Source organism: Chanodichthys erythropterus, chromosome 15 (genome assembly GCF_024489055.1).
Source record: "Chanodichthys erythropterus isolate Z2021 chromosome 15, ASM2448905v1, whole genome shotgun sequence".
NCBI classification, from domain to species: domain Eukaryota; kingdom Metazoa; phylum Chordata; class Actinopteri; order Cypriniformes; family Xenocyprididae; genus Chanodichthys; species Chanodichthys erythropterus.
The window spans coordinates 21,124,538-21,148,490 of record NC_090235.1 but is presented as its reverse complement, the minus strand read 5'-3'; the positions used below and the strand labels follow the sequence as shown (position 1 = coordinate 21,148,490).

At 36.4% G+C, this 23,953-nt stretch overlaps 2 protein-coding genes across 4 annotated transcripts in view; both read left to right on the top strand.

The window, feature by feature from the left end:
- The window catches only part of hepacam2 (HEPACAM family member 2), a 15,052-nt gene extending 3,615 nt beyond the window's left edge, over nucleotides 1–11,437 (top strand). Inside the window, exons 2-9 of the mRNA XM_067412334.1 lie at nucleotides 1,858–2,202; nucleotides 3,240–3,524; nucleotides 5,114–5,413; nucleotides 6,746–6,871; nucleotides 9,103–9,124; nucleotides 9,220–9,254; nucleotides 10,701–10,774; nucleotides 10,855–11,437. Of these exons, the coding sequence (XP_067268435.1) occupies nucleotides 1,858–2,202; nucleotides 3,240–3,524; nucleotides 5,114–5,413; nucleotides 6,746–6,871; nucleotides 9,103–9,124; nucleotides 9,220–9,254; nucleotides 10,701–10,774; nucleotides 10,855–10,959 (1,292 nt within the window). The 3' untranslated portion in view covers nucleotides 10,960–11,437. The remainder of the gene's footprint in view (nucleotides 1–1,857; nucleotides 2,203–3,239; nucleotides 3,525–5,113; nucleotides 5,414–6,745; nucleotides 6,872–9,102; nucleotides 9,125–9,219; nucleotides 9,255–10,700; nucleotides 10,775–10,854) is intronic.
- A 1,681-nt stretch (nucleotides 11,438–13,118) lies between these two features.
- Nucleotides 13,119–23,953, top strand: part of vps50 (VPS50 EARP/GARPII complex subunit) — a 162,120-nt gene continuing 151,285 nt past the window's right edge. For all 3 annotated transcript variants that reach the window (XM_067412278.1, XM_067412277.1, XM_067412279.1), the window contains exons 1-3: nucleotides 13,119–13,250; nucleotides 13,684–13,752; nucleotides 21,915–22,037. In XM_067412278.1, coding sequence (XP_067268379.1) covers nucleotides 13,218–13,250; nucleotides 13,684–13,752; nucleotides 21,915–22,037 — 225 coding nt within the window. In that variant the 5' untranslated portion in view covers nucleotides 13,119–13,217. The remainder of the gene's footprint in view (nucleotides 13,251–13,683; nucleotides 13,753–21,914; nucleotides 22,038–23,953) is intronic.

The following is a 23,953-nucleotide window of genomic DNA, read 5'->3' as shown; positions in this document are numbered from 1 at the left end:
AGCCTTGCCTAGCAACGTAATGCAGATTAACAGCTGTCAGTTAAAGCAGGGCCTCTGAAGCCTACGATCACTATGTCCATGCAAAAGAAATCTTATCCTTAAGTAAATGAGATAGATCAGTTTAGAGTTCAGTAGAGTACAGTACGTTATCTTTACAGCATTATCGGATCATTACTTTTGCGATCAGCGATACGGGGGTCTCTGTGACTTCATGTAACGCATGATAGCTCTTCCTCACTGCCTGAGTGTTTGCTCATGGACCAGTTCAGACAAATTAGAGAGGACTTGATGTTTGATCACTATCATTCTGAGAAGCTGGTCAATATTTACTCGTGCAGGTATTGGATCGAGCGGCGAGGGCAAAGGCAGTGAGGATTAAAGTGCAGATCTGTGTGTACGAACTAATTAATGATGGGAAAATCCAGTGTAATGCTGGAATTGCAGATTATGTGAGGGTACGTTCTGCAAATTTCCAAGTGAACCAAAGGAGGAAAACTACTCAGATTTGCAACGGATTTCGATTGATGTTTTATTCAGCAGTGTTACCGTTAATGAGAAACATTGCCGGTTTTTATGCCGCACCGTTCTGCCCGAATGACCAGAAGTTTAATATTGAGTATTTGAGGGCTAAGATGGTGTATGTTGTACATATAGATGGTCTTTTCTGTTTTGTGGAAAGTTCTGTGTGTGTAGTAGATCCTTGTGGAAAAAGTAGTGTGCTTAATTATTTTGAATGCGCATTTGTAATGTACTTCAAATAATAAAATTGCAAATACTAATTGCATTTAATTTAAATGTAAACTACAATACATTTTAATTTAATGCATGCAAACAAGTGTTCAAAAGCATTACATTCAGTTTACACTTAAAGGATCAGTTCACTTTAGAATTAAAATTTCTTTATAATTTACTCACCCCCATGTCACCCAAGATGTTCTTTCTTTCTTCAGTCGAAAAGAAATTAAGGATAAATTAGGATTTTTCTCCATATAGTACTACCAATGGGTCGAAGTTCCAAATGTCAGTTTCAGTGCAGCTTCAAAGAGCTCTACACGATCCCAGACGAGGAATAAGGGTCTTATCTAGTGAAACGATCGATCATTTTCTTAAAAAAGAAAAAAATTATATACCTTTTAACCATAAATGCTCATCTTGCACTGCTCTGCAATGCACCACATATTACGTAATCACGTTGGAAAGGTAGGTGGAAGTACCGCAGTAGGGCGGAAAACTCCTTTTCTCCTCCAACTTCAAAATCATCCAACATCGCTGTTTTACTTTTTTTGTAAAGGCTGTTTGACTTAATCTTTGCATGTTCGGTTTGTAAACACTTGCTTGGTACTTCTGCCTATACGTCATGCGTGACCTTTCCAACATGATTACGTAATGCGTGGCAGATGAGCCATTGTGGTTAAAAAGTATATCATTTTTATTTTTCTTAGAAAATGACCGATCGTTTTGCTAGATAAGACCCTTATTCCTCATCTGGGATCATGTAGAGCTCTTTAAAGCTGCACTGAAGCTGCAATTTCGATCTTCAACCCATTGGTCCCAAGATGTTAAGTTGCTACATAAAGGCATGTGAACATACTTTCAATCTTCACATTTTTTCATTTATGCTGTAGAACAAAATCTCTTTAAGTCCATTGACCTTATTTTAGTCATAAATGAAAAACTGCTTGAAACACATTTAAGTTGAATCAGTGATGACTTTGCCTTCCATTTGGCCTACAAATTGACATTATGACTGAACAGCTCTAATGACATTACATTAAACTGTTTATATGTGTATATTTTACCTAATGTTTTTTGATAGTACAAGTCATTAAACAGCATTTTACACTCTTTTTTGAACAGGTACAGACTCTGAATACATTTCGCTGCAGTCCACACAGCATGGGAAAATGGGCGACTCTATGCTCCTCAGAGTAGAGACTCATTTTGATGTTCAGGGTGTAACGTTCCAGGGGACCTGGTGTAAAACTAAGCCTGTTTACACTCATTTGGTCAGTTTTACCAAAACCACTGTCATCTCAAATCTGCGCCTAAAGAACATTAGGCTCATTTTGCCAAATGGTTCACTAAATTTTGAGCATCTGGATGAGGACACACAGGGGGAATACGAGCTGGAGATCAACATCATCTTCCCGGGAAGCTCCAGTATAGTGAAAGTCACTAAAACAGTGACGGTCACAGTCAGTGGTAAGAGCGTTTGAGTGTTTTTGGGGCTCTCATACAAATACAAGTCTGCCCATTTCTGCCACATAAAAAAAATAAATAAAAAAAATCATGCTCTGGTAAGTCAAATAATTTTGGAATATGACATGGTCATAATCATGAGAAGAAAAGTCTAACGTATGACTTTAATTATGACTTTAAAAGTCAAAATTATGACATACTAAATAAAAAATTATGACTTAAAAAGTCAAAACTATGACAAATTGAAATTATGACACTAAATTGAAAATTCTGACTTAAACAGTTGTAATGTCTTAAGTCAAAATTATGACTTAAATCAATATTATGATTTAAAAAGTCAGAACCGACACAAAAATTTGGTATTATGACTTAAAAAATTAAAATATAATATATTTTATTATATTACAATATAATTAGAATATAATTATGAAAATATGGCATGCTAAATTGAAATCACTTAAAACATCAGAATTATGACTTAAAAATAGAAATTATGGCATACTACATTATGACTTAAATCAATATTATGACAAGTCAAAATTGATATTAAATCAAAATCATGACTTAAAACGTCAGAGTTATGACAAACTAAATTGGAATTATGACTTAAAAAGTAGAAATTATGAGATACTAAATCAAAATTCACTTAAAAAGTTGAAATTATGACATACTAAATTGAAATTATGACTTAAAAAGTTGAAATTATGGCATACTAAATCAAAATTTTGACTTAAAATGTCAAAATTGACACTAATCGGTATGACTTAAAAAGTCATAATTATGAGATTCTTAATCAAAATTTACATAAAAAGTCAGAATTAAGACTTTAAAAGTCGCAATTCTGACACTAAATCGAAATGACTTAAAAAAAAATCAAAGTTATGACATACTAAATCGAAATTATGACATTAAAAAGAAAAAAATTACAATTACTGTTTTATTTTTTTTTTCTCTGAGATGGAAACGGGCTGCCATATACATGTATTTCAGAGAATCTCTTTTGTTGTAAGCACTCAATTCGATGTCTTTTCTGCCTCCAGTGCCTGTGTCCATCCCCATAATTAGTAAGTCCCCAGACTCAGAAATCGTGGAAGACAGGGACAATGTGACGCTGACTTGCTCTGTTGAACATGGGACAAATGTTCAGTTCAAATGGCTAAAGAACAACATGTTGGTTGGTCCAAGTGAGCGACATACATTCTCACAAGATAATGGGATGCTTTTTATAAACCCTGTCAGGAAAGAAGACATCGGTCAATACATTTGTGAGGCCCGAAACCACATTAGCAAAACCCAAAGCAAACAGGCTGATCTCAGTGTGTTCTGTGAGTATCTGTCATTCTTCTCTGACTTCAAGCTCATTTATCATCTGTTATCATCTCGTGTGTAAATCATTGCATCGTTATTGCACACTGTCCGGCAGGTTCCTCCTGCAGCCTGAGAATTAACTTCTGTTTGAATTGTTACTCAGACGTTAAACACTATCTGTCCTGACACATCATTTATATTAAAGTAAAGGTAGATGAAAGTGGGTCAAGTTATTATTTTTCCCTCCTTAAAATGTTTTACCTTTAATGAAATCAATAGTATTTTTTGAAAAATACGTTTAAAGAAAGTAGCCTAATAAAAGCTGAATTAATGTAACATCGAGAGGGTCCCCTCATGGAGGCTGCCATTTTGAAATCACACGATTAGCTGAAAAATTACTCAATTTTTCTCCTTAATTTTCCTGTTGCTGTACAATATCACTCACATAATAAAGAAATAGAATTATTTATAGCAATTAACTCTTTCCCCGCCATTGAGGGAATTTTCTGACTGTCTGTGTTTTCACTGTTATACAGTAGGGTGCGCTATTACGCATCTTCTGAAAGAGCACAGAACCACCAGATCAAAACACAGGCAAAAAAAGGAGGAGAAACAACCGATAGAAGCATTGCGTATGCACGTTGTAGTCTTTGAAAAAAACAACAACATGATTTCTGTCATTTTTGACCGAAAAATTTATGTTTTGTATTTTTAGAATTTTTTACTTAAGCGGAATGGTATAGAATTTGGTAAAGGTTTTGGCACTTGCTGTGTAAACACACAAAAACACAAAACTCATGTACATGATTCAAAAAAGTTAAATGGTCCTGAAAAAAATAGTCACACTTGTTTTGTTCACAGTCAAAAATGGCTGCATTGGAAACGAATGGAAGAGGAATTTCATCTAGTGGAAATATTTGATACTGCACCCAAACAAATTCTTACTGAAAGCTCAATTTTTGAGATATCAACCTTAAATTTGGAACACAGCTTGTTTAGATTTATGGCTGTGATTTTCTCACAGTTTTAGAGTAAAACGTGTTTTGGAAAATATATATTTCATGTAAAAAAAAAAAAAAAAGAAAAGAAAAAAAAAATGAAATTATATATATATATTTTCAGGTCAAGGCTCAAAAAGTGAATAAATGGATTATAACTACTGCATAAACATAATTCAGTACCATGAAATGCCCTAAAAATATAAATTATTAAATCAAAAAAAAATTATCAAACTAAAATATAGTACAATCATTTAATTGAAATAAACAAATTTGGTCATTTTTGACCGACATTCGAACAGCACCAGAGGGTTAAAAGCAGAGGCTCTGTTCTTTCTTTTGATATATTGCATGTTTAGACAAAATATTTTGGGGGTCATGCAATTTTTGTGAAAATGATCAAAAATGCTGGTGGTGTTTGGCAACCTTTTTTTTTAAAAAAAAAAACACTGGTGGGGAAAGAGTTAATAGAAGAACTGGGACTTTAGTTTAGTAGAACTAAAACAAAGTAATAGACAATTGCAATGAAGTTAGGTATACATGAAAAAAAAAAAAGTTGATAAACGAACAACTAATAATGTTCTTTGCAACTTTAACATATTTTTCAGACGGGCCCTATAACCTGGCAGTAAATTCTGACCAAGGTCTGAAAATTGGAGGCGTGTTCACAGTAAACCCAGGTGAACTGGTCTTTTTTGAGTGTATTGCGGACTCGAACCCTCCCAACACCTGCGTCTGGATCTCTAAAACAAAGAACAGCACAGAGGTTCTCATGACTGGACCACGGTTTGAAGTGAAGCCGTATGAGTTACCCCAGGGTAAAGAGTTCTTGTGTAGAGCGTTCAACAATGTGACGAAGAAGCAGGACGAGACCAAGTTCACACTGGTGGTGGCCAGTCTCAGCACAGGTACGCTTACTGTCACCTACAGTTTTGGATCTGTAATTTCGTTCATGTTCTGTTGATCTGTCTTTACTGTGTTTGTGTTGGAGTCCCAAAAACTACTATTGATGTACATTTAAGAATAATGACAGTAATTTCACAATTAAAGGTACAATATGTAAAATTTTTGCAGTAAAATATCCAAAAACCACTAGGCTAGTGTTATATATTTTGTCCAGCTGATTACTAACAATATCTCTAATGTTTTCAACTACTTGTAAATCATGAGAAAATTCCCATTCTAAACAGTGACACGGGCAGTGCAGTCGCCTGTCAATGACGTCAGTTACCTTTGTTACCGCCTTTACTGATGTAGAAACCACATGACAACAGTGCCGTGGACAAATGCGGAAGTAGTGTCTAGCGTCCAGCAAACCACTAGCTTGCTTCAAGCAGTTCCTTATTTACTTCTTGCACGTTTTATGGTGGATTGTGTTACTTATTTATGGAACATAATTACTGTTTACCATCTGCTGCTGGTTCTGTCGACAAGGACAGCTCCCGTAAACTCATGACCGCAAAAGCGGAAGCGGCGCCGGCGACTGTATCATAATAAAAGTCCCGCTGCTCGTGAGGCGTGTGTTGATCAATCGCTCCAGCTCCTCGTTCAGCTCCCGCAACACTCGGTCCTGCTCTGCTTCATACTACAGTAACGTTAATAATCGCATCCACGAACATGAGTTCTTCCAGACTCCAATCCCTATTCTTTTGCACCGTCCATTGAGATGGAGACCACATGTCCCAAGTTTCCGCTCTAAAACTTGGCGTCATCAAACTACGCCTTTGTTTTGAATAGGCTTCTAGCGACCTCTAGCGGAAAAAAAATATCACAAATTGTACCTTTAACCTTCAGATTATTTTATTACATTCCTCTGACCTGATCAAACCAAGTAGAAAGACATTATTGAAGCTTTAAATAATAATACATAATGTATTTTGCACACACTACGAAAATTGCCACTGGCTTTGGTGTTTTCAGTTAATTAGTCCTGTTTGTTGTTCCTTTGTTCCATCCATTGTCACACTGCATGGTCGTGGCAAGCTGTCTTTTTGTCTCCAGTTGCTAAGTAAATCTGTCCCACCTGTGATTAAGTCTTGCTTCCACTGGAAAGTAAATAGGGGCCAGCACCTGTTCTTATTGTTTACATCTTTACAGGCTGTTTCGGTGTGGATGTTGTATAAAAAAAAAATGAAAACATGCAATTCAAGTTCCTGATTGTTTAAAGACAAAGATCACACACTAGAAATTATTTATATCAAAATATAAAATGTAACGCTGATATATTGATTTGTTTCCAGGAAAAGCAAAATACTTCCAGGGAGGGAGTGCGCTGTCTCCATTGACTTTTATTACAGTCTTCTCAGCCATCATCATAGTGTGTATGATGTTTGTGCTCCTAAGGAAGAGCTGCCATCCAAAAAGAAGTATGATATCATTCTGCTTTTTAACAATATTCAGGCATCACCTTAATAATGTGTCATTTGAGCAAAGTCAATTATTCATTAAATCACTCTAGGACTGGGAAAAAACATTGATTTTCTCGATTCGCGATACAAAGAATCTGGAGCGATCCTGATGTTTTCTGATGTATCGCGATTCTCTCTCGATTCAATTCTGAGCTTAGTTTTGAACAGCAGATGGCACTACGTACTCTGTTTGCTTCTATTTCCTTTATTAAGCCTAAAATAATCATTCATAAAGTTTGAAAAGGTTGAAGCGAATTACAAGGGTGTTCGCAGTGGGCTGTGTTTACATTAATCTCGCGTCATAAAAGCATTCTGAGGCGAGGTGCAAGTATATTTAACCACTTACATGACCCAGCCGAATGCACGAGCGCTCTCCAGCAGTCTTCTTCGTGAGCATTTGAGTGTGCGGCAGGGTTGCCAAGTTTTCACATTAAAACCCACCCAATTGCTACTCAAAACTAGCCCAATCTCCCCGGTAAAAAAAAAAAAAACATTGTTCTAGGGGTAAAATCCACGTTTTTGGCAGGGTTCCCCTGGCAAATATCATGTTATGGGGTCACTGAACCCACGGACATGAAAAACAACCCGCGGTGTTAAAGTAGACAAATTTGGCAAACACTTGGCAACACTGGTGTGCAGTTAAAAACTAGCCTAGAATGCCATCTGCTGTTAAAAGTAAGCTCAGAATCGATTTGAGAGAGAAAATATCAGAATCGAACCAGAATCATTGTATCACGAATCGTGAATCAATGTATTGTCCCAGTCCTACTGATGGTTAATATTTGTTTAAAGAAATTTGAGATTTGTGGCTTTTAGTCCATGTTGCATTTGCCATTTATTTGCTAGTGCACTCCTAAATGTTGTAAAAATTCACTTTTGGCAGAAATACATGTGTAAAAAAAAAAGTCATTTTCTTATGAGAATACAGATCAAAGATATTGATGACTCATCCTGTACTACACAGATTTTTGACCAATCAAGGCCCTGTTTACACCTGATATTAAAGGGATAGTTCTCCCAAGAATATTCACCCTCGTGTTGTTCCAAACCTGTATGAGTTTCTTTCTTCTGTTGAACGCAAAAGAAGATATTTTAAGGAATGTTGTAATGTATTTTTTCCTACAATGGAATGCAATGGGTGCATCAACTGTTTGATTACCAACTTCCTTAAAATATCTTCTTTTGCGTTCAACAGAAGAAAGAAACTCATACAGGTTTGGAACAACACGAGGGTGAGTAAGTAATTACAAAATATTCATTTTTGGGTGAACTATCCCTTTAAGATTTGTTTTGGTTGATCTGATCATGCTATATATCAGATCAGGGCTGTAAAATGTTTTGAGCCTGTCCACTTTCGACCACTTCCAGAGGTAGTTGAAAACGCATTTGACCGGATTGCTTTTGTAGTGTAAAAGCTCATGTGGTCGAATGTGTTCGAACAGCCACAAGAGACCGCCTACTCTCCGCCTACTGACCTAATGCATAAACATTATGGGAAGCGCACTACCCAGACAGGATTTAAACTTTGTCAGCTTAAGACCCAAATTTGATTTGAAGACGAAAAATGCACCAAGCACAATGTTCTCTCACCATTCCTAATTTCTAACACACACTCAGTGTTCGGCGTGGTCTCGCGGCTGTCAGAGCAGAAACGAAAGCTGATGCTCTCCATATGTTTTCCGTCGTCTCCGGTTGTATTAAATTGGTCAAGCTTATTTTGTCCATTAGATCAAAAGATCTGAAAAAAAAACAAACAAACATACATTTACCCACCCATAGACCCTCCCCTCAAAGAAATCAGGACTGAAGTGGTTGAAAGTGGACTAAAGAGACAGATCAAAACACCAGGTGTAAACAGAAATGTGTCTTCCTAATTTACTTCTGACGAAAACACATCTAAATACCAAGTGTAAACAGGACATAAAGATCTTCAGAATGAAAATGTTCCTCCACCTAATAACAAATCAAACTACTGACACGAAGCAAATCATGATTAATGGCTGCGATATAACTAAAGACTACTGGCTTACAAATATGCAAATGATGTAATTTAAATTTGTCAACTCAGGACAGAAAAAAGGTGTCAACTGATTTCAAGTGGTCTTTAATAATTAATTTAGTGTTTGTCAGGCTTTATTCAATTACTGAGACACAGAAATAATTTTTAATTGTTTTTTATTTTTCTACAGTGATAAAGACTATCTACAGGAGGTAAGAAAATAATTCTAATTTACACAAACATCTGATAAATATGACACATTTTTTCATTTCTGTGACATCACTGATGAATTGATCCTGTCCTCCAGGCCTATGACAGAGCAGAAAGGACTGCACCGCTCCGGTACGTTTACTGCATGCCACGGACTATAATATACCTGTGTTGTTAAGCAGTAATGTGTACACTGCCTCTTTGTACAAACAAACTCCCCAACCCCATTAACATTACAACTATAATCAGATCTGCTTGGTTTCTGTCAGCATACACTTTAAACATATTTTCCACCTTCCTGGTTTGGCTTTACTTGGCCACGTACACAGTCACTCCCTTTGAAAATAAATAGGACATTACCAACTACTTATTACTAAGATAAACTGTGCTAGTGAACTACACTCTAATAAATGCTGGGTTAAAAACAACCCAAGTTGGGTTGAAAATGGACAAACCCAGCGATTGGGTTGTTTTAACCCAGCGGTTGGGTTAAATGTTTGCCCAACCTGCTGGGTAGTTTTATTTCACCCAACTATTGTTTAAAATTGCTATATGGCTAGCTTAAAATGAACCCAAAACAGTTGGGAAATTAAAAACCAGATGCAATTAGAGGCAACAATAATAGACAAAGGTGAATGTTTATTAATAAGCTTTAATATTTTATTAATATAAATGTATTAATAAGCAATTTAATAAATGTTAATTGTTTAATAATTATTCATTGAACATTAATAAATGTTCATTTCCAACATACTTTGGGTTAATTTTAATTAAGCAATACAATAATTTTTAAACAATAGTTGAGTTAAATTAAACTACCCAGCAGGTTGGGCAAACTTTTAAACAACTTGGGTTGCTGGGTTAAAACAACCCAATTGCTGGGTTTGTACATTTTCAACCCAACTTGGGTTGTTTTTAACCCAGCATTTTTTAGAGTGTAAAATAGTGCATAAAATGATTTGAATGCTGTCTAATTATTAGCAAGGAAACAAATAGCTTTTACATAATAATAATAATAATAATAATAATATGTATATATATATATATATATATATATATATATATATATATATATATATATATATATATATATATATATATAAAACATTATGACTACTGACAGGTGAAGTGAATAACACTGATCATCTTTTCATCACGTGGGTGGGATATATTAGGCAGCAAGTGAACATTTTGGTGTGTTAGAAGCAGGGCAAGTGTATTTGAATGAGTTTGACAAGGGCCAAATTGTGATGGCTAGACAAATATCTCCAAATCTGCAGCTCTTGTGAGGTGTTCCCAGTCTGCATTGGTCAGTATCTATCAAAAGTGGTCCAAAAAAAGAACAGTGGTGAACCGGTGACAGGGTCATGGGCGGCCAAGGCTCATTGATGCACATGGGGAGCGAAGGCTGGCCCATGTGATCCGATCTAACACGTTACTGTAAATCAGATTGCTCAAGAAGTTAATTCTGGTTCTGATAGAAAGCATCACAGTTTGTTGTGTATTGGGCTGCATAGCTGCAGACCAGACAGAGTGCCCGTGTATATATACATACACTAATCTGAATAATATTTGCAGGTCATGAAGATGCAGCTGAAGACTTTGGCATCTATGAATTTGTCTCTGTACCTGGGAAAATGGAGTCAACACAGGTAAAAAAAAAAAACTTTGCTATTTTGCATGAGCAGTTTTTCCCGAGAACAGTTTATTATTTCTTCCCTCTGTTTTCCAGGCATCCTGCAGGTCTTTGGCACGGCTCGATTCAGATTTGCATACCACCATCTATGATGTCATCAGACATGTGCCTGAAACTCCAACACTGAGTCTGTTGAAATGAGAGAGGTGTGCTCAGATGTAAAGATGAAAAGCATTTTACTATATTTTTCTTTCTGCCATTTTTTTTTCTCAGTCGCACATTTAAACACTTCTTTTGCTTTACAGTTAATCAGTTTTATACTTCCAAAAGTCTGAAAATCATACATTTATAAACTTGTGCTGGGCACTAAAGTTTTTATTGTCTTAAAAAATACCTATATAAGAAAGAGAACTATGAGATTTTATTCTGTAGCAACATGCTTAATGAAAAACTAAGAGTATTTATATATAAATACAGTCGTCATCTAACGTCGTTGTTTTTTGAATGTAAATATGATGTATGCATTTTGTACGTTGAAACTTTTTTTGCACACTGCAGTGTATTCTGTGATAATGCTCATTACATTTTAAAGATGCCACATTTCATGTTTTCGAATGTAAAACAGACATCTTCTGTCTGATTTGTTCTCTATGTGTTGCACCTGTTCATTTTAAACAGATGGATGCTTTGTAATTTGAAAATAAAGGTTTTTAGAAATATCTTTTGCATTCTTTCCCTTTTTAATTGAGTATATTATATAATCAGTGTTGGGGGTAATGCCTTACAAGTAACACTAACTATGTAATCAGATTACTTTTTTCAGGTATCTAGTAAAGTGATGCATTACTTTTAAATTTACAAGAAAATATATTATAAGAAGTTATTTTGTTCTTCCATTTATTAGATGAAATTTGGAGTAAGTGCAGAGGTGTTGTGTGTGCTGTGTAAACATGATGGTTATTGCCCAGATGAGAAAAAGTAAAGCAAAAGTAATGCATTACTTTCCATTAAAAAAAAAAAAAAAGGTAATGTGATAAGTAACTTTTTTGGGGGTTGAGTAATATTGTAATGCATTACTCTTAAAAGTAACTTTCTGCAACACTGTAATTGTCTGTTTTACATTTGGCTTGTATTTTGGTAAGTATGGCAGTAAGTCTTCCTGTGCACATATTAAGCTGATAAATTACATTATGCACTGAATGGTATTCTACCCAGAGAGATTGTCTGGTACAAAAGCATATTACCTGAACAAACAGGCAGTGTTTCATAAAAGGAAGATTTATAATATGACTGCGTGTTTATTTTCTCTGTTTTGCGGGAAGAGCAGTAGTAGTATTAGGCCTATATCAACAGCTCGGCAGCCTGGGGGAGGTGCCACTCCCTCATTTGACTGGGAAATCATCAGTGATATCAGCGGCTCTGTATTGACGGAAAACACTTGCTCTCTTATGTGTGCTCATATCAGCATGAACCGCCAGTTAGAGGGCCTCATCTCAAACACCCACGCTAGAATATTTATGTCAGGTAGCACATATATTTGCTGTAAACTTTTCTCTGAGTCGTGAGACGTAAACACCCAAAACAAATGATGTGTTGTTGCTTTTCCAAGAATCCTTGATTCATTTTATGTAGGCCTATCTGTTTGTACTCAAGTGCAACACACAATGCAGTCTTCTGTAACAGACAGAAATAATCATTTTAGTGTAGCTGGTGAACTAGAAATGGTTAAAGTCAGGAGACATCTTTCCTATATCTCTCAAAAAAATACTATATGCAAAATATGGAAATTTCTAATAATGATTTCTACAAAGCATTATACAAATATAAGCCTAACTGCTTTCTCTGAGGCAATCCAGCTTTTTAATTTGCCTAAAATGTAAAAATTGATTAAACAAATAAGCATGAGAACCTAGTTTTGTCTGCAGAAAGTGCCAACAATAAGCTGTAACATCACAACAACAGTATACTAACAAATAAAAGCCCATTTCCAATAGGCTACATAAGAAAAAATACATAATCATGATGTAATTGTGACATAAAAAGCTGAAATTGTGAGATACTAATTGAGATGAAACTCATAATTATGCCATAAAAGTTGTAATTATGACAAAACGTTGACATTTTGACAAAAACAATTTTAAAAAGTCTAAATTATGTCATAATTTTGAGTTTTTATGTAATAATTCTGACTTTTTATGTAAAAATTGTGATGTACCAAAGCATTAAAACAGTTTCGTAAATGCATGGGCTTCCATATTCAGCTATTTCTGCAATATAGGCTAATGATTAAGAATGCTATTCCGAAGAACTACATATCCCATACTGCACTGGCGACCTGTCACGTGAGCCCAACAGTGAAACATGGCAACTGTCTAGCACTGCAGGAACTGAATCGCCGTTTGACAGAAAAAGACCATAGGATACATTGGGTTTTACTGCTTAGTGTTTTCAACTATACGATGCAGAAAATCAAGTCTCTGATGTCCCGTCAGGTGCGTTATTTCTCATCTTACATCAGTCTGCTTCTTGATTTCATTGATGAATCCGGAAGCCTTTAAATAAGCTAGCCTGCTAGCTAAAATAAAAATAAACAGAAAAACAGCTCATGTACAACATATAGATCTGCTCATTTCCTCATAATATCATAACGCATTCAATCATGGAATCATGAACGAAAATAACTGAATGATTAACATAAAAAGGTAATGTGATCTCTTGGCCAGTAGATTAAGATAATAATGCTTTCTTTTAAACATGTCACAAGTTAGTGTTTTTAAACATTTTTTTCTTTGTGCAGTTTGGTCTCAGTCAGGTGGATTATTGCTAATAAAGATGATCATATTAGGGGTCTTCATCATCTAACTCCACCCACCCTCCCTAAAAATGCCCAATATAGTTTACTTATTTATTTATTTCCTTTGCCAGGGCCTGAAAAGTCCCCAGGAGAGTGTGGTTGACATGAGCCCCATGGAGAGCTTCAGGAGCCCCAGCCAGGTCAGTTCTTGTTTTCAAATCTAACCTATGCTGTTTCTGCTTTAAGCCTCACATTTTGTAAACAGATTTTTGTTCTGTCAAAAATCTGATAACTATATATCTGATAATAACTTGAGGGAATTCTCAGGAGGTGTTAATGAGGCCAACAGGGGGTGCTCACCCAGTGGTCTGTGTGGGTCCTAACACCCCAGTATAGTAATGGGGACACTATACTGCCAAAAAGCACCATCTTTCAGATGAGACGTAAAAATCCCAGGATGTCCTTTGAAAAGAGTAGGGGTGTAACCCCAACATCCTGGCCAAATTTGCCCATTGGCCTCTGTCCATCATGGCCTCCTAATCATTCCCATACACCGATTGGCTTCATTGGTCTCCTCTCCACCAAAAAGCTGGTGCGTGGTGGGCTTTCTGGCGCAATATGGCTGCCGTCGCATCATCCAGGTGGATGCTGCACATTGATGGTGGTTGAGGAGATTCCCCCTTCAATATGTAAAGTGCTTTAAGTGCCCAGAAAAGCGCTATATAAATGTAAGGAATTATTATTATTATTATTCTGTCCTGTGCGCTGCAGGCCACTTCATAGTCTAGTGTTTGTCTTGTACTCGGACAGCTGTGAGTGCAAAAGCATAATGCACAGCATAATTTGAGTTTTATCCTCCTGGGCCAAAAAGTTCTATCTTGGTCTCATCAGACCAGAGAATCGTATTTCTCACCATCTTGGCAAACTCCATGCGGGCTTTCATGTGTCTTGCACTGAGGAGAGGCTTCCGTCGGGTCACTCTGCCATAAAGCCCCGACTGGTGGAGGGCTGCAGTGATGGTCACTTTCTACAACTTTCTCCCATCTCCCGACTGCATCTCTGGAGCTCAGCCACAGTGATCTTTGGGTTCTTCTTTACCTCTCTCACCAAGGCTCTTCTCCCCCGATAGCTCAGTTTGCTCTAGGAAGGGTTCTGGTCGTCCCAAACATCTTCCATTTAAGGATTATGGAGGCCACTGTGCTCTTAGCATGCCACTGCAGCCAGTGCAGCAGAAATTGTTTTGTAACCTTGGCCAGATCTGTGCCTTGCCACAATTCTGTCTCTGAGCTCTTCAGGCAGTTCCTTTGACCTCATGATTCTCATTTGCTCTGACATGCACTGTAAGCTGTAAGGTCTTCTATAGACAGGTGTGTGGCTTTCCTAATCAAGTCCAATCAGTATAATCAAACACAGCTGGAATAATGATGATTAAATGATTTTAGCAAATGGCTGCAATATAACAAAGAGTGAAAAATTTAAGGGGGTCTAAATACTTTCCGTACCAGCTGTACCTTTTTATTCACATGTAACTACTTCCATGTTCCTGAACTTTATTTACAAATAAAGGAGAGAGTAGTGGCACAATTCAGGGTAAATTAAGAATAATGTTTTTTTTTGTTTGTTTGTTTTTATATGGAGATCACGATTCTGAATAGACAACTAAGCAAAATAACAATTTACTAAAGGTTTTGACAAAGATGTTTATCACTGCAGTCAATTTAGAAAAATATATATAATTAATTTGAATTCGTTTAAAAAAAATCAGGCTGAATGCATGATTCAAAGACTCACTCATCAAGACTTGTTTCATTGCTGGATGAATCAGCATTTTTGAATTAATTATTCAATGACAAATACTTTTTTTTACAGTCACTTGTCGACACCTGCTGGTCTAACAATGTATTTGTTATCAAGTTATCATTAAAAGGTTTTTTGATCGCTACCATAGACATCAGTGTTTACATCCTAGCTATAAACTTTTATCCCAGTATTTCTGCGATAATTTGAATTATTGTAAGACAGAAATAATGATACTGTGTGGCTGAAAAGACTGTTTGTGAAGCTGTTTCATAGCTAAATATGACAGCTGCTCTCTCTGGCTCAGTGGCAGCACCAGCGCAGATCTGAATGTTCACTGTGATCTTTTCAAAGGTTTATTAGACAGCTGAATAATTGTCATTTAGGAATAAGATGGATGTTTGAATTGAGATTGCAATCTTTTAACCATTAATCATGCAGCTGTAGAGAGCATAAAAAAGTTTATCAGACTGAGCTTTAGTGTAGCAATGCCACTTTGTTGTATTATGACCTTCATTCAGTGAGATAAATGTAAATTGGTAATGGTCCAGAGCACTGATTCTAACACTACCTTACAGGTCCATTAAATGATTTGGACTGCTCTGTGATCAGCCCCTTCCAGGCATTCTGGCTGTGGGTTGCTTTTTCTTAGGTGATTTTTAGCACTCTCGAGCACAGCTCATATTTTTTGCTGACACATTTTACTTTTATATTAATCCCTAGTTATTGACTACATAATCCATATCAATTCTCATTCCCACCAGCACAGAAAGGTTGTTCTTATTCTGTATTTTTTTGTTATTTTCCTACATGTACTTCAGAAAAGGATTTTCAGAAAAATCTGGCATGGATCCCTGGTGGGCTTTATTTCAACACTTTTTGAAACAACTGAGGCAGTGAGAAAGTGTTTGATCATTGAAACAAACGGTCTGCCCATAGCATAAAGGAAAATGATGGATTAGCCCGCTAAAATAGCCTTCTGTGTCATTAATTAGGATTGTGTGTGTGGAAAAGTTATCCCAAGATTATCAGATTCTTGAAAGTGGAAGTTCTAGGGGAGCATACTGCTTTTTTAACAATTTGTTTTAATGAGGAAACAAGATATTTCCATCTTCTTATTTTTTTATACAGTTTTTAAGTATTTTTAAGTTTTATTTGTCAACATTTTTACTAGCCCCATGACAAATATTGAAGGAAAAAAAGATGGACGACGTGTCTCCACTCAAAATATCCTAGAAATAACCATAGACATATTGCGCTGATGACGTCATTTAAAATCAAGGCCTGCACACTTACTGGAAAAATGAACACTTGAACATATGTCAGCGTGATAAGAACTAAATGACAAAATAAAATGACAGAAGCCATCTTTTGGAAAAAAATTATTTTAAGTGTAATTTAATTTTTTAGTTTGCCTCTTTTATATTGTGAGTCCTAAAAATGTGTCTGGCTAACTGACATATATTTTTTATTTTTTTCGACAAAAGGCCATCTTGTATTCTCATTTAGCTTTTGGTAAGTGTTCAGTTTAAGTCTTGCGTGCCTGACAAATGCTCTGTCATTTCCTCTGTATGACTTTGTGGTTTACACTGAAGAAGTTTTGCAATTTTTACTTGTCAACATAACAAGATGAATATTAAATATGGTAAAATGTGCTTTGGGATGATTTGAGTGACCATTGAAAGGACCCATTTCTCTTACACAATCTCCAGTGTCCTCTAGATGGCACTATAATCACATAAGACATCAGGCAGTCTTGAATGCCTCTTGATGAATTGCTGTGAAAATTAATGACATTTATGCAGTTTATCTACGTCATTAGTCTAATGTCGTCATCACCTTCATCAAATTATGAAGAATAAATTGTAATATGTGAAATATTATTCATAAGCTGATTCATTCTCAAGCGTGGGTGTGCTTTTACAGGTTAAAACCCACATACAAATTCAGAATCCGCAACTTTCTTTCCCACCGTATCCTGCATATTGCAGCCTAAAAGAATGTATTATTATATTTAACAGAGTCTTATATTTGTAAAGCTGTCACAAATAAAAGCTGGAGCAGGTAAGGAGTGTTCTGACAAATTAGTCGTTTTCGCTCTCATCTCGCAGCAGCTGTACATGTCATCCCTCTCATCTCGGTCCACGTGAACGAATGCTTATTGTTATTTTTAATACGCCTCTAAATCACACTCTCACCTGCGTTTGATCAGCGTCATTCAATAACTCATCCTAAGCTTTGATTGCTGTCACACTTTTATGTGCAAATAGACTCGCGTTCGTCTCCGTCTGCGTTCAGGGAATAAAAGGACGAGAGGTGTTAATTTTGGTAAACATTGTCAGTCTACATGGGATGGAAACATAATTGAACAAAGGCTTGGCGACCATTTTAATTAGTGTGGCAGAGTTTTTGTTATATATTCCAAGTGACCGTTTGGATGGAAACTGATTGATGTTTTCAGTCTCATCCGATCGGATCATGGACTTCATTCCCACCTAATTTGTCGCTATGCTTTTTTTGAGCTGAGTAAAGGGACACCTCACTTTTCGTTCTATTGACTTCTGTTCTTACGCAAGCTCATATGAAGAAATTTTGCATTTCACTGCATTCCAATCCAAAGTTTGTTGAACTCTGACCTAATTCGAAATTCAAATTCAAATTCAAAACACATTAAATAGAAGATCGACAAACAACAAACACACAACTTTTGTTCTTTGCATTTTAAATGCAGTGCTGTTTCTTCTGGGAAACATAATAATTAATAAAAATTATAATAATAAAAAAGTTGAATAAAAAAACACATACTTTAAAACTACAGTGTTGCAAGAAATTGGAGTAGTTTGTAGTTTTTGGTTGTATTATTATTTGTTATATGTTTAATTTATGTTTTAAAAAAAGACCCCGCAGACTGAATTAAAACATAAATCAATAGTGATAAGAATGATATATTTATGTGAAATAATAGAGAGATACTCTTGCATATCTTTGATTTTCTAGAAAGTTTTATAAAAAAAAGACCTATTTAAAAAATGTTAGACCTACATCTGTGAAACCATATTTTTAGAACCAATTATGACTTTCACCTTTAGCCTTTCAGGATGTTATGCAGCTTTTAATAGTTTTTAGTAAATCAATGAATCAAATTTGCCCTAGAAAATGTGACGTTTTCTAGGATTTAGCCCCTCACATGCACTGTTCTTCAACCCCCCTGGGAATTATCTCTCCCACAGATTGGATTGTTTCCTGATTTTTCCAGGATATGCATTCACATGCCTCACTCAAACATACACACACACACACACACACACACACACACACACACACACACACACAGACTAAGAATATATGTATTCCCCTGGTGGAAAAAGGCTGTTATTTTCTATTATAAAACGTTAGCTTTAGTTAGTTCCTGTCCTTGATTCTGACAGGTCAATAGCTGTGTTTTATTCATGATAAAACAAGGCTATGATCGCTTCACCCAACGGTTCTGTGTATCACTACAAAACACCCTTAGCAACCACTCTTAGCAACGTAAACTCTTTGTTCTCAATTGATATTGAATCATTGAAGCTCACTGTATTATGTAGAAGAGTATTGTGAGGAAGAGATTGAGTTTATTACCTGCATTCAGATTTAGCATTTTCCTTCAGGTCAGTCGTATGTTCTTAATAAAAAATCTGTTTAAATGTCCGCTGCGATATCTTGTCCTTTTAACAGTTAAGGGGATTTCCCGTGACTGACAGCGCTAGTCAAAGCATTTGCCAGTTGCGTCTTGTTCCGTGTTCAGTACAATTCAGTCTTTTCAATATAAAAGTCTTCACTACTGACTGACACCATAGATATGTCTATGACTGTGACGCGCATAAAGACAGTCTTTGCCGCCATCTAATGGCGTAATAATGTAACTTCTGTTGCTGTTCACGGTCAGGGACTATTTTCTTCCGGAGGAGAAAACTATCTTTTTTCCGGATTTCTATCTTCCGGTTTGAAAAGCAAAGTCAGAGCTATGTTACAAAATCTGACATTATTGTGCACTACCGTCATCGTGTACTTTCTGCGAAGTGACCAGAGAAGAGGTTTGGGTGCATGTGGGTTGTTTTGCTGTGATCTAGCAGCACAAATGGAAAATATGTTCGCATGAGATCGCATTACAGCAGAGAATTCAAATGTCACAAAATTGCGCCTCATTCACCTCTGCATTTGGACCTGCGAGCCGTATGCATGTTTCCCCCAGCACAGCAAGCACATGAGTGTTGTTTGCATTTTGCCTGCGATGCGGTCAGAACTGGAGTTTGAATACAAACACATGAAAAATACGATTATGATATACAGGCGGAGCGCGCATATGATCGGTTTCAGTGCGGAGCTTCGCGCTGTTTAATAACACTAGCCACGTGGCTCATAGCTCACACAGAATAAAGTATCCGTGTTTAAAGTTTTTATTTCACATATTCTCCTGCACCAAACATTAACCAGCACGGTGTAGTTATGCACACATATTTCATCAAGTCTTCTACAAATGAATTGGACACTGTTACAGTGATGAAGCCTATCTGAACGCGACGACATGATTATTCTAATAGACAAAAGGCTGATTTTGAGACTGCAGTGCTTGTAAACATAATCAAAGCAGCCTATTATTAGCCCTATTATATATTCTTTCGCATTTCTCCCTTGTGCTTGGGAGTTTGTTGTCATTTTCTCTGTGCTCATATATTAATATTCATTATTCTGTATAATGAGTGTGTTCTATGTCTGTGCTTCATTGGTCTCCCCTCTTCCCCTCCTCTATACTCCCACTTTTCCAGAGCTTTACACGCCCATTTTAACAGACTTTTTTGAGCTTTGAGGTGTGAACGACCAGGGTAAAACATTTCATGACCCTTTAATAAAGACCTTCTGAAGTGAAACAATGCATTTGTGTAAGAAAAATATCCATATTTAAAACTTTAAAAACTAAAATAACTTGAGGGTGATTAAATCATGGGGTAATTTTCAGTTTTGGGTGAACTATCCGTTTAAGAGCCAAAAATAATTAAAAAACTGTAAACGAGACAGATTTTGCTGTTGTTGTGTCAGGGCAAGGTAAACCAACTGGATGGAGAACAAGTCCAAAATAATAGAAATTATAACCCAATTTACTTTTTAACACACTTAAAATGAGGAAAAAGTATGGAAGAGGATTAGGGCCAAGCAATAATAATAATAATAATAATAATAATAATAATAATAATAATAAAAAACATCTCGAGATTAAATTCGTTAAATTTCAAGAAAAAAGTCAAGATAAAATGTTGAGAATAAACTCATTAAATTATGAGAATAAAGTCATTAAATTAAAAAAAAAAAAATGTGTTAAATTATGAGAACAAATTCGTAATTTAACGACTTTTTTCTCGTAATTTAACAAGTTTTTTCTCTTAATTAACAAATTTTTTCTCAACATTTTATCTCAACTTTTTTTCGAAACTTAACGAGTTTTTTCTCGAAATTTAACAACTTTAATCTGGAGATGGTTTTATTTTTTTATTATTGCTTGGCCCTAATCCTCTTCCGTAAAAAAGTGAATAAATGCAAGTGTTTAAAGCTGTTGCAATACAACCTTTTAAATTTGACCAATATCAATACCAAATTACAGTAAGGGACAGAAAAGTTCCCCTAATTAGTGGATCCTCTGCTGAAAGTCATTATTTAAGAATACACTTAAACTGAAAGATAATAGATTTGGACTAAAAGTTGCAAAAGTGCATTTCAAGGTGTCTTTTAAGCCATAATGGTAACCAGTGAGCCCAAGGATTTTGCCTTTTGTTCTTGCTGTGTGTGTACCAGTGGAGAGTGACTCATACTGCCCCACCCCCTGCGGATGCTGATGCCGTCCCTCAGTGAGTTCACCCACGCTCCCTCACAACGCTGCCTACACGCGCACACTCTGCATCGTGTGTCTTTGAGGAGATTAAAGGCTTTCAGGCCAAATCATTCCTCAGCTTCTATCTCAATGACATCAAATTGCAGTCTTTATAGGAAGATCCTTCATATATTACCAAAGTGTCCAACTCTGGGTTCTTTCAGTAGTTTCAAACATGAATAAGTGGTTTATTGATGTGGATCGCTTTCTGTGAATTTGGCTGTCAGCTGTAATAAAAGGGTTTTTACATTTTTCCTCAGCATCTGCTCTTGTAAGTCACTATGGCTCAGTAAGTTTATCTCAGTCCTGGTCGCAGAGCTGTTTTAACCACATTGCATCACGTCTTGTGAATCATGCTTAATAAGTCTCTCATCATCTCTCTTCAAAGAAAAGAGGACAACTTTGTTTCTTCAAGCTGTTTTGAGTGAAATTGATGTTCCTGTGCTGATCCTCATTAAGGCTCATGAAGGGTGTTCCTCAGGGATCGGTGCTAAGACCACTTAATCTTTGCACTCAGCTTGGTTATAAGTCAGACGTGAGAAATAATCAATGTTCAGACCCCGTTTTTAGGTGCGAGGCAAGCCTCCCGACGATGGTGTCCCAGAAGCAGTGAGATTTCCCTGCCAATACTCATTCTCATTTCTCTTTCTCTCCAAACAGGAAGAGCTGAGGGAACTGCGGGAGCAGCCCACCGATCCACTGGCAGAACAGGAAATCATTGACAGCATAGAGGAAGTGTACTTCTCCAGTGATTCCTTTGACATGGTGCAATACGAGCTTGAGGTGTGTATATATGAGTGAAAGTCATAATGTTTTCATGTCTACATACCACTTACAGAATCTGTAAGATGTCTGCATTTTTTAAATATAGAGGTAGTATATATAAAATAAGTATATAATAAAGTGATCAGCGTTAATGAGTACACCCCCTTTGGAAAGTAACATTTTAAACAATATCTCAATGAATACAAAAACAATTTCCAAAATGTTGACAAGACTATGTTTAATATAACATCTGTTTAACTTATAACATGAAAGTAAGGTTAATTGTATAACTTTAGATTACACATTTTTCAGTTTTACTCAAATTAGGGTTATGCAAAAATGAGCACACCCCACAACAAAAACTACTACATCTAGTACTACTACATGATTTTTAATGACAGCACCAAGTCTTCTAGGCATGGAATGAACAAGCTGGCAACATTTTGCAACATCCATCTTTTTCCATTCTTCAAGAATGACCTCTTTGAGAGACTGGATGCTGGATGGAGAGTGATGCTCAACTTGTCTCTTCAGAATTCCCCATAGGTGTTCGATTGGGTTCAGATCAGGAGCCACTGAATCACTTTCACCCTGTTGTTCTTCAGAAATCCAACAGTGGCCGTAGATGTGTGTTTAGGATCACTGTCATGTTGGAAAAGTGCACAACGATCAAGGGCACGGAGGAGTACATCTGTGAATTCATGATGCCATCAATGAAACGCAGCTCCCCGACACCAGCAGCACTCATGCAGCGCCACATAAGGACACTGCCATCACCATGTTACACTGTAGGCACCATGCATTTCTCTTTGTATTCCTCACCTATGTGACGCCATACAGTTTTGAAGCCATCAGTTCCAAAAACATTTATCTTGATCTCATCACTCGGGCGGGCTTTTTTGTGCCTGGGCTTTAGAATAGGCTTCTTTCACGGACGGCACCCATGCATGCCATTCCTCTGCAGTGTACGCCATATTGTGTCACGGGAAATAGTCACCCCAGTTTGGCTTTCTACTTCTTTAGATAACTGCAGTGAACTTGCATGCCGATTTTCTTCAACCCTTCTCATCAGAAGACGCTCCTGTCGAGGTGTTAACTTCCGTGGACGACCTGGACGTCTCTGTGAGATGGCTGCAGTTCCATCTTTTTTAAATTTTTGTACCACTTTTGCTACAGTATTCTGACTGATAAGTAAAGCTTTGCTGATCTTCTTGTAGCCTTCACCTTTCTGGTGTAAAAAATAATTTTCTTTCTTAGGTGACATTTCTCTTCCATGTGCTGCCATTGCTGACAGCATGAAATGGGAAGGGGTTTTAACACCCTTTTGTAGTCAACTGTCTGCTGGACACCTGTGTAATGAATAATTAGACTCACCTGTCATTGAATTCTTGTTAAATTAGACATTTGTAGTTTCAAATTTAGCTTTGCTCAAGAGATTTTCAGTGGGGTGTACTCATTTTTGCATCTAAGTTATATTATTAACCTTACTTTCATGTTCCAAGTTAAACAGATGTTATATAAAAGTCTTATATAAAAGTAAACATTTTGGAAATTGTTTTTGTGTTCATTGAGATATTGTTTAAAATATTACTTTTCAAACGGGGTGTACTCATTTACGCTGAGCACTGTCTATAAAATAAACAAATGTGAACATCAGGGCACAGGGTCCGTACAGACAGCCTGGGGTTTTTGTGCAGTTTTCAGCCAAACCCAATTGATGGATTATTCACCTACTACGAATGTGAAATCTCATTAGATTTGGTGGTGCATTTCAAAAGCTGCACGGACTGAGAATTATTGCCAAGAGGAAAGTAACATCTCTAATTTGAGTCCAAACTTTTGGGTTTTTGTGATTTCTCTGCTTGTGGATGGGGCATTCGGTGTTATTTGTTTATTCCTCTATAGTAAAGTTGGGCTGCATCAGCTTTTTAATC